This window comes from Cervus canadensis, chromosome 20 (assembly GCF_019320065.1).
Source record: "Cervus canadensis isolate Bull #8, Minnesota chromosome 20, ASM1932006v1, whole genome shotgun sequence".
Classification (NCBI taxonomy): Eukaryota; Metazoa; Chordata; class Mammalia; order Artiodactyla; family Cervidae; genus Cervus; species Cervus canadensis.
This window is the reverse complement of record NC_057405.1, coordinates 36,450,086-36,465,632: the sequence shown is the minus strand read 5'-3', so window position 1 is coordinate 36,465,632 and position 15,547 is coordinate 36,450,086. Positions and strand designations below refer to the sequence as shown.

The 15,547-nt window shown below is 37.4% G+C and overlaps 1 protein-coding gene across 3 annotated transcripts in view; it reads left to right on the top strand.

The window, feature by feature from the left end:
• KIAA0408 (KIAA0408 ortholog) overlaps window positions 1-8,752 on the top strand; it is a 28,517-nt gene extending 19,765 nt beyond the window's left edge. For all 3 annotated transcript variants that reach the window (XM_043439363.1, XM_043439361.1, XM_043439362.1), the window contains exons 3-6: window positions 2,176-2,535; window positions 2,624-2,703; window positions 4,749-6,081; window positions 8,114-8,752. In XM_043439363.1, coding sequence (XP_043295298.1) covers window positions 2,176-2,535; window positions 2,624-2,703; window positions 4,749-6,081; window positions 8,114-8,266 — 1,926 coding nt within the window. In that variant the 3' untranslated portion in view covers window positions 8,267-8,752. The remainder of the gene's footprint in view (window positions 1-2,175; window positions 2,536-2,623; window positions 2,704-4,748; window positions 6,082-8,113) is intronic.
• Window positions 8,753-15,547: the final 6,795 nt, after the last annotated feature.

The following is a 15,547-nucleotide window of genomic DNA, read 5'->3' as shown; positions in this document are numbered from 1 at the left end:
CTGATCCAGATAGTTACCCTTAATAGAATTAATAGACACCTGGGAATTTTTCTTTTTTTAATCACTTTGCCATATGTCCTGCTTGTATCCTTTGTTTGAATGATCAGATACCCATTGAAGACAGCTAAGTACCAAGTAACAGATTTCCTTACACAAAATAAATGGTTTCCCATCAATAATATAATGTTTTTTGTTTTTTCATACTTCACCTAAGTCCCCAAGAGAATTTAAGATGTCAAATAGAATTCTGTGTTAATTAAAGTATTTCTAAATGAGAAGAGAAAGATGAAGTGAAGACAAGAGGAAGGATCCTTTGCAAAATGCATGCAGCAGGTCCATCTTTCTAGCAAGTAACAAAAAATTATCAGATGCATATTTCTCAATATTCAGGAAACAAACGGAGACTAATTTCCCAGAAATAGCACTTTGGTCCCTGATTTTTACATTGAAGCAATTTTGTTTTCACCCATGACTCCTCTAAAAGAGGACAGTGCCACCAAGAACATCCTTAGATTTAGCATGGTGCTTTGAAGGGTTGCTTCTTATTATACCCCTCAAGGTCGGCCAAAATTATAATGCCCACAGCAGTTCAGTACAGATAATTTTACAGGAGCCAAAACAGTTGATTCATGATGGCAATTTGATGCTGTCCTGACTTCATCCAATGACAAATTTATGACTAGGGCAATAAATGCAGTGCATATCTTTCAGGCATTAAATATGTTCTAGTGCTTCTATCTGACATTTGGGTAATTATTGAGTAGCAATAAATCTGTTATTATATTCTTTGATTAATAGATCTCATGCAGATATAGGATGTGACTGTAAAATGTAGAGTTATTTGCTTTAATAGTTCTCTGGCAGTCTTTGGAATTTGACAGGTTTCCCCAGAACTCAAGCCTGAAGAGAAAGTCACTAATTGCCTGCAGGTTAAACTAAATCCTCAAGAACTAATTTGGGGCAATTAGTAAACTAATAGATGATCAAAGCCTTAGAGTTCAATTGTATCACATAGGACAGGGTCACATTTGTTTTAATTAGGACAAAGAAAGAAACTTTTTTTGAATGTATATAACCTTGGAAGTAAAAAAAAAAAACCAAGTCTGAGAATTACCTACCCCTCACCCACATAACTTCCTAAAGAAACATCCTTTGATGATGAAACAACTACTTAGGGGACAGAATGAGCTGAGAGATTGTGAGATTACTACAATTATTACAGTCTACTATGTGAGATTGTCAGTCATTTAGACAGTTCAGTGTTGACTTACAAGTAGGATCATATATTTTAAAAATATGGCCTTAACGTCAGTTAAATTAAAGTACATTGCTAGTAATTGGGAGAAGGCAATGGCACCCCACTCCAGTACTCTTGCCTGGAAAATCCCATGGACAGAGGAGCCTGGTAGGCTGCAGTCCATGGGGTCACTAGGAGTCAGACACAACTGAGCGATTTCACTTTCACTTTTCACTTTCATGCATTGGAGAAGGAAATGGCAACCCACTCCAGTGTTCTTGCCTGGAGAATCCCAGGGACGGTGGAGCCTGGTGGGCTGCCATCTATGAGGTCGCACAGAGTCGGACACGAAGGAAGTGACTTGGCAGCAGCAGCAGCAGCCAGTAATTGATTGAGGTCCTTCCAATTTTGTTAACAGTGCTTCTGTGTCATTATGACATCTATATACAATTGCAGGTTTCTGTCATTTTTGAATGAGTTGATTTCTACTCAGAAAAATAGAAATTACCTTCTTTGCCCTACTACATGTAGTCTTTATGGTTCATCAAAAGTTCCTCCAGCTAATCCAGATTTTAGAAGCATGATTTGGAAGCATAAGTGTTAGTGCCCTGGAGCAGTCTATGTATGCATGCGTGCTAAGTGGCTTAAGTCATGTCTGACCCTAGGGACTGTAGCCCACCAGGCTCCCCTGTCCATGGGATTCTCCAGGTAAGAATACTCAAAGTGGGTTGCCATTTCCTTCTCCAAGGGATCTTCCCGACCCAGGGATCAAACCCAAGTCTCTTATATTTCCTGCAATGGCAGGTGAGTTCTTTACTACCAGTGCCGCCTGGGAAGACCCACCGTAGAGAGAGAGAGAACTCAGAACACTGTGTTTAGGATCAAAACTATTGAGAAAGTGGGTTGGGGGAAAATTTTTATCTTTGTTTTCCTTATAGCTCTGCCATGAAGTAAAGCGTCGGAGAAAAATCAACATGAGTGAACGTGCTAAGGTCGTTGATCTTGATTGTGAGAAGGCCGTTGGAGATAAAATGGAATCTTCTCCAGATTACCCCAATTCAGGACAATGTAAATTTACAGGGATACATCCCAGGGACGTTCTGGGGAAAAAAGATAAAACAGAGCAGAGTTTACTCAGGGAAAGAAATCAAGTGTGCAAGGAACAAAAAGCAATCAAAAAATCAAAAGTAGGGTATATGGATTCTGAAGTCAGAGACAACCAAAAAGAACGTGAGGCCCGGCCTGACCTGAGGACTTCTGAGGCAGAGAACAAGAGCTGCTCTGGCGCCCTCAACACAGTAAGTAAGATGGGATTGGCCTTGGACTGTTTCTAAAGAAATATTTACATTTCAAAGGGCTAACGTGCTATTGCTTATATGTATAAAGGCTCTTGAAGAACTTGCCAAAGTTAGTGAAGAATTATGCAACTTTCAAGAGGAAATTCGAAAGCGGTCTAACCACAGAAGGTAGGCTGGTACATCTATGATGATTTTTATGTTGAAAAACCAAGATGGATATTGTTTTAAGTTAATGAGTCCAAGTTACCTTTCACATTTAACACTTTGTTAGCAAGAGTTAGTAATGTTACTAAAATCTGTTATTTTAGGAGATAAAAGCTTAAATGGTACATTTCTGTGTTCATTAATTCTTAAAGTAAATCTTCTGGTTTTCTTCATAATTTGACTACTAGGTGTACTTTACTTTTTTTTGATGTTTAGTTTAGTTATACTTGCCATTGTGCTCAGTCACTCAGTCGTGTCTTTGACCCTAGGAACTGTATAGCCCACCAGGTTCCTCTGTCCATGGAATTTTCCAGGCAAAAATACTGGAGTGGGTTGCCATGCCCTCCTCAAGGGAATCTTCCCGACCCAGGGATCAAACCTGTGCCTCCTGCATTGGCAGGTGGATTCTTTCCCTCTGAGTCACCTGGAAAACCCTAACACTCACCATAACAAATAGTAAATTAACAAGTGTATGCAATGGCATTCTTTTTGTTTTGAGTATTTGGCCAGTGGAACAGTATGCTGGGTTAACCTAGTTAAATGCATCTTTAAGCTGTGTCAAATTTAACCATGTGGTGTTTTAATTTTATAAAGGATGTTCTGCTGAAATATTCTGAATTATTTATTTCTCTACATTTATTATGTATATAATGAAAGCATTCATAATTTTCAGAACAACATACTGTAAATACATACACACATATATTTTTACACAGTGCTGTAAAAATGCTGTTTCAGTTCAGAAACACCTATATAATTCGAAGGCTAAGTTTTAGCCAAATTGAAAAATAAATTGGATTCTCCCCAAGTTAAGTGATGGATTGCTCTAAAATCACCATTTATCTCCTTGTGGGACAGCATACTTCTCTTAGAAGCTATAGCAACATGAACCCTTATTTTTCTTCATCTCTTTGGAAGCTCAGAGAGAATTTTTGTACTGATTTACAACAGATCTGACTTACCCAACCATGTTTTATACATAATTTTGCCTTCCACTTTTCCCATTTAGCTTTTGCCTAGTAGGTATTCATCTGCACTTTTTTATAAGCTATCTCATAATGGAAGTTAAATAGGTATAAATGTGGTTTCTATTTATCAATATGATTAATTAATGTTAATTTGTGAACCCACAATACTGCTACATTTAGGTTTTTATTTCAGTAATTCAGAGAATTCTGACTTTCCAATTTGCTTTTACAAACCATCCCTGGTATAAAGTTCTCACTGTCACTTCATGGCCTTTAGAAAAAAAGGTCAAAATTCTTAATATGTAATTCGAAGTTATTACAATTTGACCTAGTGTTTCTCTCTTATTTGTCATCATCCTTTCCCACTCTGTTTTATATTCCATCTATACCAAATTACTCACTGCAGCTTGAGCAGCCACATGATTTTTACTGCAGCTTTTTAAAAAAAAATATGTCCTTTACTCATCAAAAAAAAAAAAAAAAAGCTCACTTTTCTTTCTTGTCCAAATAACACCTCCCATTTGGTATTTCTCATGCCTCTGTGCTTTGATTCAGATTTCTGGAATGAAATAGAATGTTATTTCATTAATTTCTTAGAATGTTATTTCAAATTTGAGGGGCGGAGATTGAGCTCAGAAGACAGTATGAATAGGAATTCAGTAGGCCAAGCTGATGTAAGGAAATGGCAAGAGAAAACCTATGAAAATGGGAACACCAGTAGGAGACACCCAAGAGACTACACAAAGTGGAGTCTGAGTGTAGGTGAAGTTTCAGGTAATAGAAGAAAATAATGCGAGACAGTTAAAAAGACAGCATGGGTCAGACTATGTATATAGTCTTGAATACAACACTGAGTGGTGGTCTTTATCCTACAGCAAAAGTGACTTGAAGTTTTGTACTAGGAAATTTATATAAAAATATTGTTTAAGGAAGTTGTGACTCCTTTTCCTATAACAGAATCCATTGTTTTAGGCCTAGTGTCTTTTAAGAGTTTATCATAAACAAAGTCATCACTAATATAGCACGTTTTATAATTTTTAGGATGAAGTCAGATTCTTTTCTCCAGGAAACACCAAATGTAATGAATACTCCTCGTGGAGATCACATGATCAACAACAGCCAGTGCATTCCTTCAACCAGTTTAGAAAATGAGAAACGGAAAAACAGAAAAAATCTGAGCTGTACCAATGTTTTCCAGAACAATTCCAAGAAAAAAGATGGAATTGATACAACTGACCTGAAAAGAAGTGAAACCCCACCAATTCCTCCTCCAAGAAGCACATCTCGAAATTTTCCCAGCTCATATTGTGCACAAGCCCACGAAAGTTGGAAAGAATGTTTAGACCAAAGCAGCTGGGTGGCCCAAGAGGGTCGAGGTGAAAAGAACAGCCACCCTCATTTCCTCTGGAAGCACGATGAGATGCCTCTGCTGGGTCTAAATGAAGGGAAGACTCTGAATGATGGTATCATGTTTCCTTCTTTGGCACCAGAAGCCAAAGTAGATAACAAGCCTTCATATAATGAAAATGTTGGACTTAGCATGTGGTCGTGCAACACTGGGGTTTGTGCAAAAAATAGCCCCTCCACACTGTGGTTTCAGAAAGTCTGCTCTACTCCCAATAAGCCAAAATATGAAAAGGTAATTCCAGATCACCCTGCTCAATCTCCTCCTGATCTTCATATAAGCAATGACTGTAGCTCCTTAGCGTCCCAGAGCAGCGGCCCACTGAGAAGTCTCAGTTATGGCTTTGAAAAGACAACCGGGAATGAAAAGCTGGCAAAAAAGACTGATGAATTTAACAGAATCGTATTTAGAACAGATAGAAATTGTCATGCTGTACAACAAATTCAGAGCTGCTCAGAACCATCTGAAGATCTTCAGCCCTGTGAGATCTTGACTGCGTGCACAGCCAACGTCTCAGACAGTGACAGTGTTTCTGACGTTCTGAAAACCAGTGCCCCCATGTCTATGCCCAGGGAAAATGTGCCTGATAATTCCACCAAAAAACCCACAACAGGCCAGTTCAGACCAACCCAGGAGCCCGTAAGCCCTAGCAGTTACCGGAATATGCTTCACGAGCATGACTGGAGACCAAGTAATTTGTCTGGCCGGCCAAGGTCAGCAGACCCCAGATCAAATTATGGTGTGGTGGAAAAGCTGCTGAAAACCTATGAGACATCCACGGGGTCTGCATTGGAGAATTCTAGATGCTCCCAGGCCAACTGGACCAAATGTAGTTCTGATGTCAGCGGTGGAGCCACATTAGGTCAGCATTTAGAAAAGCTCCAAATAGAACAGGAGCTTGAGCATAAGACAGCAATGCATGGAGCACAGCAAGTGAAGCAAGGAGCAGATCGGAAAAAGGTAACTGAGGTGAGAAAGCAATTTAACATATTTTGGTGGAACTGCACCCATATTTAGCAATGGCTCAGAGTTCAGTCATTTGCCCATTCATATAAATAGAACACAGGCAAATGTTTTGACATCTTCTGGTTCTTTGACCCTTCATTTGTGAATAAATATAAACCTTAGGATTGTAATTCAGTGCAAACTTTTAAAAGTTTAGTTTTTAAGTCTGGGTTTAGCACATTACAGCTTTTATTTAAATTCTGAAATAGCAGAAAATATAATGTAAAAACTGGGCTCAAGAACAAAATGATCAAATATTTGTTGTGTTTCTTTCTTGAAGAATATTCTGAATGGGAGTTTGTTCATTTATAGAATTTTATCCTACTAAAGTGTTTATATTTTTTAAAGTATATGGAAAGTATTTTTAAAAATAACTTGTATTTTTCTGTTATTAGCTATGATTGGTTCACTCATTCCCAGAATTTGATTTGTGTTCCTCCTCATGGGATTATTCACGTGAATATGAGTTTGGTTAAAAAAAAAAATCATTTAAAATAGTGCCTCATAAAGTTCTCTTATTGTGGAGCTAAAAGGCAGTGTATGAAAAAAAATGATAGTATAGCATAAAAAATTTAAAGTCATTGTTATTGGTATAAATTCTTTGTGTGGAAATTGTCCCCCCAAAATGGGTATTTAAATAAACTGTTACCTTTTTTTTTATTACAGTGTGCTTGCAAAAGAGTGTAATCTTAGAGGGGAGAAAAGAGGTTAAAGAGATCTGTATTTACAATGAAGAGCTATCCATCAGTACCTTATACACATAATTTATAAAAAGTCACAAGGTGACATATTGTTATAATTAGGCAACACTTTGAAAATCCTAGTTTTACAGAGCACAGTGTGTATGCAGCATAGTTTTAAACGATGCAAGTTGCCTCCTTCTGGTGTGAGAAATTTTTATGTGGTTTTCAAGTCCTACAAAATATCAGTTTACATCCAGTTGATCAGAAGCTTTGTCTGTTTGCCCAAAGTGCAAATAACTATCCTGCTTTTGTATGTCTGTTGTTTAGTTGAGCCCATAAATACCTGTAAGGTCCTCTGGCTTCAGATGGAAGCACATGGAAGTGGAAGCATGTGTACAATAATCAGCCAAAAATTCTCATTAACAAATGTTATTAAATATTTCCCATTTTTGCAATGATGGGAGGTTTGAGAAGGGTCCTCTACTGTAGATCCTTAAGAGCAGTTCTTATATTTGGGACACCCCTGATGGTCCAGTGGTTAAGAGTCCACCTTCCAATACAGGGGACGTGGGTCTGATATCTGGTCGGGAACTAAGACCTCACATGCCAAGGGGCTACTAACCCCAAGCGCCACAACTAGAGAGATACCTCACACATGGCAACTTGAGAGCTCACTCAGCAACAAAAGACCCCACATGCCCCAATTAAGACCCAGCACAGCCAAAAGTAAATATTTTAAAAAAGAACAAAGTTCTGTTTTAAAGTCTTTTAAAGATAATTTTGAAGCTTTTGAAAGATTGATAGTAAGAGTGGTTCTTAGTGAACAAAAAAAAGGTAGCATCAGACAAATCATTTGGTGGTTTGTGTCCCTTTCATTTATGATCTCTAGAAGTGTCAATAACGACATAAAATAACCAGATGCAAATTAATTCTTCATGAATTATTATCTTTTAAAAACTGAAATATCCTAACACTCCACTAAGGATTATTTTAGTTCCATCATATCAATGTTACCTGACATAAACTTTGAGTTCTAACATAAGATTAACTTACATAGTTAGTTCTAAGAAGAAATTAGTTGTATTAAAACTTAGTACGACGAGATCCACAAGATTAGCAAATGCCATATTCATATTCAAAGTGAGTTGTTTTGATTAAAACATTCCAGACCACAAATATTAGACAAAGAGCTTCTTTAATTTTTCTTACTTGTAAACATGATAATATATTAATCCTACAGTTGGGATCCATAATATATTAAGCTCATTGTTGGTGCCTGAATGGTGAGGTGAAGGTCTTCTTTTGTGTCTTAGGAATCCATGGCAGTGAAATCCTCCCCTGGAAAAGGATTTTCCCGACCTGCCAGACCAGCAAATCGCCGTCTCCCATCCAGATGGGCATCTAGATCTCCTTCAGCACCCCCTGCCTTGCGGAGAACTGCCCACAACTTCCCCATTCCTCTCTGATCAGAAGCTTCGATGGTCTAAGTCTCTGACCTGAATTGCTAGACTACGAAAGTCCCAATTGCCAAACAGAGTATTCCAAGTGTTTACAACCAATTCTGTCTCTTCTGTATCTTTCAAGGTTACTGGGACAATTTAAACCTTAACTTCCCATCAGTCTTCAGTGTTTTTAATCTATGGAATAATTATCTTCCTGTATTTTGATTTCCTAGATCAGAATTTTTTATTGCCATCCTCATTAATTTGCCAATATGATTTAAGTTGAAACAGTGTACTATATTGTATAGTCTGACTTTCTTGCAAGTGGCAGAAAGCAAGATTATGTGCATGGCTATGTGTTTTGTAGGTGCATGTGTTGATATAGGACATGTCAGTATGTATTTAGATAAGTAAAACTTATGTGCTAGTGTTGACTTTGAAATTATAACATATATACCTATATATTCTTTGTGTTTATTTAAAATTTTTTAAAATACACAGTATTATTTATATTTTTTGTACCTTTTAATAGGCATCCACTTAAGGCGTTTGAGGTACATATATTAACTAACCACTTCCTTGGCCCCAACTACATAGAAAACTAACTATACATATACCTAAGGTTAGTAGGTTTCTACAGCCAACTCAGTTCCTTAACCCATATAAGGATAGGTTAATACCATTGGTCTCCTTGTTTATTCTTTTAAATATTAATAAATAAAGAGTTTAAATAGTTGAAACAGATCAGCCTTCTAAAACAAACATAAAATATCCACAAAAACTTTTGTATATCATTCAGCAGTCTATTATGGCTTTCACTGTATACTTGATCCTCAGAGCTGGCCTAAGACTGCTTTATAAACAACATAACTAAACAATTAATTTATTTTGACAACTTCAGTAACAAACATACCTTAAATATGGTTTAAAAAGAAATTCAGTTAGGCTGAATTCTAGCTTTGGCAAAATTTTAGTAAACTTTTTTTTCAGCATTTGGAGCAATACATATTGTGAGAGGTAAGTTATTCACTTTTTCCTGTTTTAACCTTTTCCCTCAAATTAGTAGATAAGAGATTATTTCAGATTTTTATTAACAAAATCAGGAACAATATTTCACTGAGAGCTGAATTGTATTTTTTTGTAGTGTGCTACATTCAAAAAGCCTTAATCTAACCTTTGGCATCCGTGGGTAGCATAAGGGGCAGAGACTTTTTTGGTGGTCACAATTTGCCAACAGTGAATATCCACATACTGAGAGCTGACAGTAATATGAACGTTGAGGTGCTTGGAATTCTACATGAATGATCTTAGAAGCAACTTTGCTGTCCATTGTCTCTGTATAAAGCCAACTATATTACTAGATAGTAATTCTATTTAAGCTTTTCTTTTACTACCGAAAGGTTAATGAATTCTTATGACAATGATATTCAAAGAGCCTTCTCCTTGTGATACATTCTAACAGTTTAGAAAAATTCACTTCATCACAGTATGATTTGAGGTACAGTAGTTATTTTTTGAATCCCAGACTGCCTTAAAGGCTCAAGACTGTTGCATGGTGATGGCCAGATTCATATTTTCCAATAAGAAGAGTTTCTGGGAGTTGAGCAGAATTAAACTTTTAGAACGTGAGGTTGGAGCAGATGATAAGAAAGGGCTACAGATCCAGTCTTTTAATTCTTATTTGTTCCAGGAATATCCTTTTCCATAGGAAGACTGTAGGAAAAAAGTACCCTAGATATCAAGTGATGTCACTCAGATAATATGCTTTTCATCTAAAAGGGAGAAAACACTGGGGAGGTGGGAGACTATGGCATAAGATGATGAACCTGGTAGGAAGATAGTTCTGTGTAACAATGGAACACAAGCCTGCCCACGGGCAGTGAGACACAGCTGCTCCTCTCCTTCACTGTATCTATCCCAGGTAGTCTGACATGGGGCTGTGGTTCCTAACTTGAATTACAAGTCAAATATTGAGGGTTGTGTCTTAATTCTTGGCCTCACCCCATGATTACTAAAAGAGCATTTCCAGGGGTGGGGAGGGAATTTTGAGTCCTTAATAACACAGAACAAAATATTTGCTAATTAGGGAGATTTGGAAGCAGTGACATTCATTGATACCCTAATGAATGAGTATCATTGGATATGCATGTTACTTCTCTGGGACTTCCTTATCTGTAAATTAAAAGGGCGATATTGTCACACATCACAATTTTGTGCCACTTGTTCTAACCATCTGAATGAAACAGTGGGATACATTTTAACATCTTGTGTTGACAAAAATCATAGAATATTAGAACTGAAAAAAAAAAAACCTTAGCATCTCCGCCAACTCCTTGATTGTAAAGTTGGGGAAAAAAAGCAAGTATTATTTGAATAGTCTGTCTTCTCTTTTAAATATTTTATAATTTTTTTATGAAACACCTATCAGTTAAATGGAAATTATCCTTGAAAATACATTTTTGATGTGACTTTTAGCCAGTAGTTTTTCTACTTTGGATGGGCATTTTCTTCCCCCAAAACTTACCTTTATTATACCATCGTTACTGGATTTTAGAGGCTTATAAACATTTCAGAGGCACTTGATTAGAAGTTTTCCCTGGCAGACTTTTGAGGGGAAAAAAATCTTATATTATCTCAATAGAGTTACTGACATTGTAGATTGATCGCAGAAAGGAAAAAGAATGAGGCAGAGAAGAGTGTCTGAGTTTCTGTGCCTGTGTGCCTGTATGTGTGTGTGTGTGTGTGTGTCTACGTGCACAACCCTTGCCCACGCTCCCTGTGTTGCTTTATGACCAAAGCCAAGTACAAATGATGTTGTATAATTCACTTTATTAAAAATTATTCATAACTTATTTATTTTTACATAGACAAGGACAATGACCAGCTATTATCATGCACAAAACATGATTACTTCTACATAGAGGATTTAGCCAGTCTCCACGTCATCCTAAGAAAACATTTGGACCTAAAAAAGAGAATCTGCCTGCCCACACATACTTTTTAAAATGATTTTTAGTCACACTTGCTGACAAACAGCTACTCAATAATGAAATCTCCTTCAATCATTGGAAACTATCAAGTAAAATAGGTGTGGAAACACTTGTGGTGGCATATGTATACATGAGGAAGAATATTTATATTTTCCTCTTTTACTGGTGAAACTCCAGCTGAGAGTTTTTTAAAGTCTAAACTCAAATATGTATACAGTTCAACCTAGCTTCTCCTAAAATATCTCAAGATATTTAAGACCAAGCCTTCTTGAATTCCTGCACCCAGTCATATGCAAACACATCTAGTTTCTCATGTATTGACATCATTTTGTGTCTATTTATCTGCTTATTAAGTCTGATTAAGTTTGTTTTTAAAAGAAATACTCCTCTGAAACTTGCTGTTACATTATGAAATCAGTTAAATTATTTTTAGACATACACAGATTTCTTGTTATTGTTGTTTTAGTCACTAAGTTATGCCTGACTCTTTCAACCCCATGGACTGTAGCCCACCAGTCTCCTCTGTCCATGGGATTTCTCAGGCAAGAATGTTGTAGTGGTTGTCATGTCCTTTTGCAGGGGATCTTCCCAACCCAGAGATCAAACCTGCACCTCCTGCTTGGCAGGCTGGTTCTTTACCAGTGAGCCACCTGTGAAGCCCCACAGATTTCTAGTAGAGTGCTATTTCACTAAAAATTCTGCACATTTCTTAAGTAGCAAGTACTTAATCAGAGGGACTTCCCTGCTGGCTCAGTGGTAAACAATCCACGTGCAATCCACATGCAGGAGCTGCAGGAGATGTGGGTTTGATCCCTGGATTGGGAAAATCCCCTGGAGGAGGGCATGCAGCCCACTCCAGTATTCTTGCCTGGAGAATCTCATTGGCAGAGGAGCCTGGCAGGCTACAGTCCATAGGGTCACAAAGAGTTGGACATGACTGAAGTGACTTAGTATGCATGCACCTTTAGCAGAATCTAGACCCATGACCTTCATTTTATTACAGCTCAGAAAATTTGCCTTTCCAAAAATGAGCTTCATAAACAAAAAAGAAGAAAGAAAAAAATCGCAGGAGGAGTTTTAAGGCAAGTGCCTAGCCAACATTTTTCACTGTGGAAATTCTTATAGAAAATAATCTGTCTCAGTGGGAAAAAAATAATAAGACTTGAAATCTGATACATATTACAATGATCTCATGAATCCAACAGGTAAGATTGGCAACTTCTGGAAAGAAAAATGATCCTGTTTTCATGAATCTATGATGGAGTCTAGAAATGAGAGAAGAATCTAGAGTAGGAAAGACCTTAGAAATCACACAGAACCAACTCATCTGACTTTAAAAGGCAGGCAAGGGTGGTGCATGTAGACTGATAGTCTCTTTCCACTTTCCTTTTATTATCTAAAATTTTATCTAGATAAACCCATAAATAAAATCAACCATCTATATCTTCATATAATACACCATAAGAGCAAAATTAGATACCCCAGAAACTGAATGTGACATTTTTCTTCAATAAAAAACAGAAATAGGCACAATATCAAAGAGTAAGACCATGTCTAGAAGAACTTGGAAAATGACTGTATACATGAAGTAGAAAAGCATGGGGAACACCCATATTGCGTCTGGGAATAGAATATAGTCTCAGGGAAAAAGAAGTGCCGTGGTATTATAACTAAAGAAGGTGAAGCTTAGTCAGCTTCTCTGAGCTCTGTCCTGAATGGAAAGGAGGTGGGCTGCATGGAGCAGAGGAAAAGATACTTGAGAGCAAGAGTGTCCACTGTTAATCCACTGCCATCCAGTTAAAACAAATGAAAAAAAGGCCAGGTCCTGAGAACACGAAATTTCTGGCCATAATACTATTCCATTCTGTCTCTGGAGGAGGAGGTTCCCGCAGACTATCTGTGCTCCACCGGTCTGTGCCACAGGGTCACCCAGTTCCATTAGCTCACTTTTCCCACACTCACTCAAGTACCATTCTGATTCTCAAATTAACGACTTGTCTAGAGAAATAGAGTATCAAGACCAGTGTTTTTTATTTTTTTTAATATTTCCAGGAAGTTTTCTTTAATAGCAAAAAAAGAATAAACTACCCAAGGTCTCTGCAGAGCGCTTTCTCCATCCTTGGCTGCAAAGAACATAATCTGATTTCATTTAGTGATGTCCATGTGTAGAGTCATCTCTTGTGTTGTTGGAAGAGGGTGTTTGCTGTGACCAGCATGCTCTCTTGACAAAACTCTGTCAGCCTTTGCCCTGCTTCATTTTGTAATCCAAGGCCAAACTTGCCTGTTATTCCTACCTTTGCATTCCAATCCCCTATGATGAAAGGGACTTCTATTTTTGGTGTTAGTTCTAGAAGGTGTTATAGGTCTTCATAGAACTGGTCAATGTTAGCTTCTTCAGCATCAGTGGTTGGGGCATAGACTTTAATTACTGTGACGTTGAATGGTTTGCCTTGGAAATGGACAGAGATCATTCTGGCATGTTTGAGATTGCACTCAAGTACTGCATTTTGGACTCTTGTTGACTATGAGAGCCACTCCATTTCTTCTAAGGGATTCTTACCCACAGTAGTAGATAAAATGGTCATCTCAATTAAATACACCCATTATCATCCATTTTAGTTTGCTGATTCCTAAGATGTTGATGTCCAATCTTGCCATCTCTTGTTGACCATGTCCAATTTACCTTGATTCATGGACCTAACATTCCAGGTTCCTATGCAGTATTCTTCTTTACAGCATCAGACTTTACTTTCACCACCAGACACACCCACAACAGCATCATTTCCACTTTGGCCCATCCACTTCATTCTTTCTGGAGCTACTAGTAATTGCCCTCCGCTCTTCCCCAGTAGCATACTGTACACCTGACCTGGGAGACTCCTCTTTCAGTGTCCTATCTTTTTGCCTTTTCATATTGTTCATGGGGTTCTCAAGGCAAGAATACTGGAGTGGTGTGCTATTCCTTCCTCCAGTGGACCATGTTTTGTCAGAACTCTTCACTATGACCCATCCATCTTGGGTGACCCTGCGTGGCATGGCTTATAGCTTCATTGACTTATACAAGCCCCTTCGCTACAACGGCTTTGATCCATGAAGGGTGGTGTCTAAAACTATTTCATTTAGGGTAGTCGTAACTTGAAAATTTTTACAGTCCTTAAACAAGCAAGAATTTGTTTGTTTTGTTCACTTACTGTGCCAAGTGCTTAGGAAAGTGCCAGCAGAGAGTAAGCTCAGTAAATATTTGTTGAATAAATTTTTTTAAAAATTGTTAACAGTTTAACAATAACAAAATGCTTTAATCATTTGCTATCAGGAAAATCAAAATAGGTTTTCCTCTCTGCTTTCTGTCACCATATTTTTCAGCACTTAAAATGTGCCTACAAATAGAGATCATTTGTTTTCACTGTTTTGTAAACTTTATAAGCATAATCACTGGCATAAGATGACAAGAATACTACCAAAGAGATAGTATTCTTGAATGTTTGAATTGACTGCTGGTAGAAATTTAAGTATCTTTTAGCTGAAAAGTCAGTGTGCTATGTGAAATATTGTAAGGCTCTCTTTTTTATTGTCTGAGGAGAAACATAGTTGAAGGGCTTTTGTGAAGACAAAAAATAACAGTATAGGACTAACTTTTACCACATATCGTTGAATTAAAATTTCCAAAATTTCATGGTTGATGTCAGCTCTTCACAGCTCTCACATTTTAACTGCTGTTTTGTCACACCCAATTCAATCTTAAAATATTTTTGCTAAATAAGCCAACTTTGAGAACTACTGTTTGCTGTTAAATAAAGCAGTGATTCATCATTTTAACCCATATTTTAGCTATTTTTACAAGTTTTTAATTTTCCTCTTAAACAAGTAGTTTTACTAAATCGAAAATCTTTTTTAAATTGTTATTTATTTATTTTTGGCTATGCTTGGTCTTGGTTGCTGTGCGGGGACTTTCTCTAGTTGCAGAGAGTGGGCTACTCTCTTGTTGCAGAGCACAGGCTCTAGAGCTTGTGGGCTTCAGTAGTTGCAGAAAGCCTATGCAGCATGTGAAATCTTCCTGGACTAGGATCAAACCCATGTTCCCAGCATTGGCAGGGGGATTCTTCAGCCACTGGACCACCAGGGAGGTCCCTGATTTGATCAGCAGTTTTCTCTGCCTAAACCAGCATATATACCTGTCAAAGAGCAGATTTTCAAATTCATTTCCCATTTCTTTATAAATTTATCTAAAAGATAAGCATCTAAATAATTATTTCTGTTAATTTTCAACAAAATTCAGCATTTATGTCCAGACCACTAATCCACAAAGAAAAGCAAA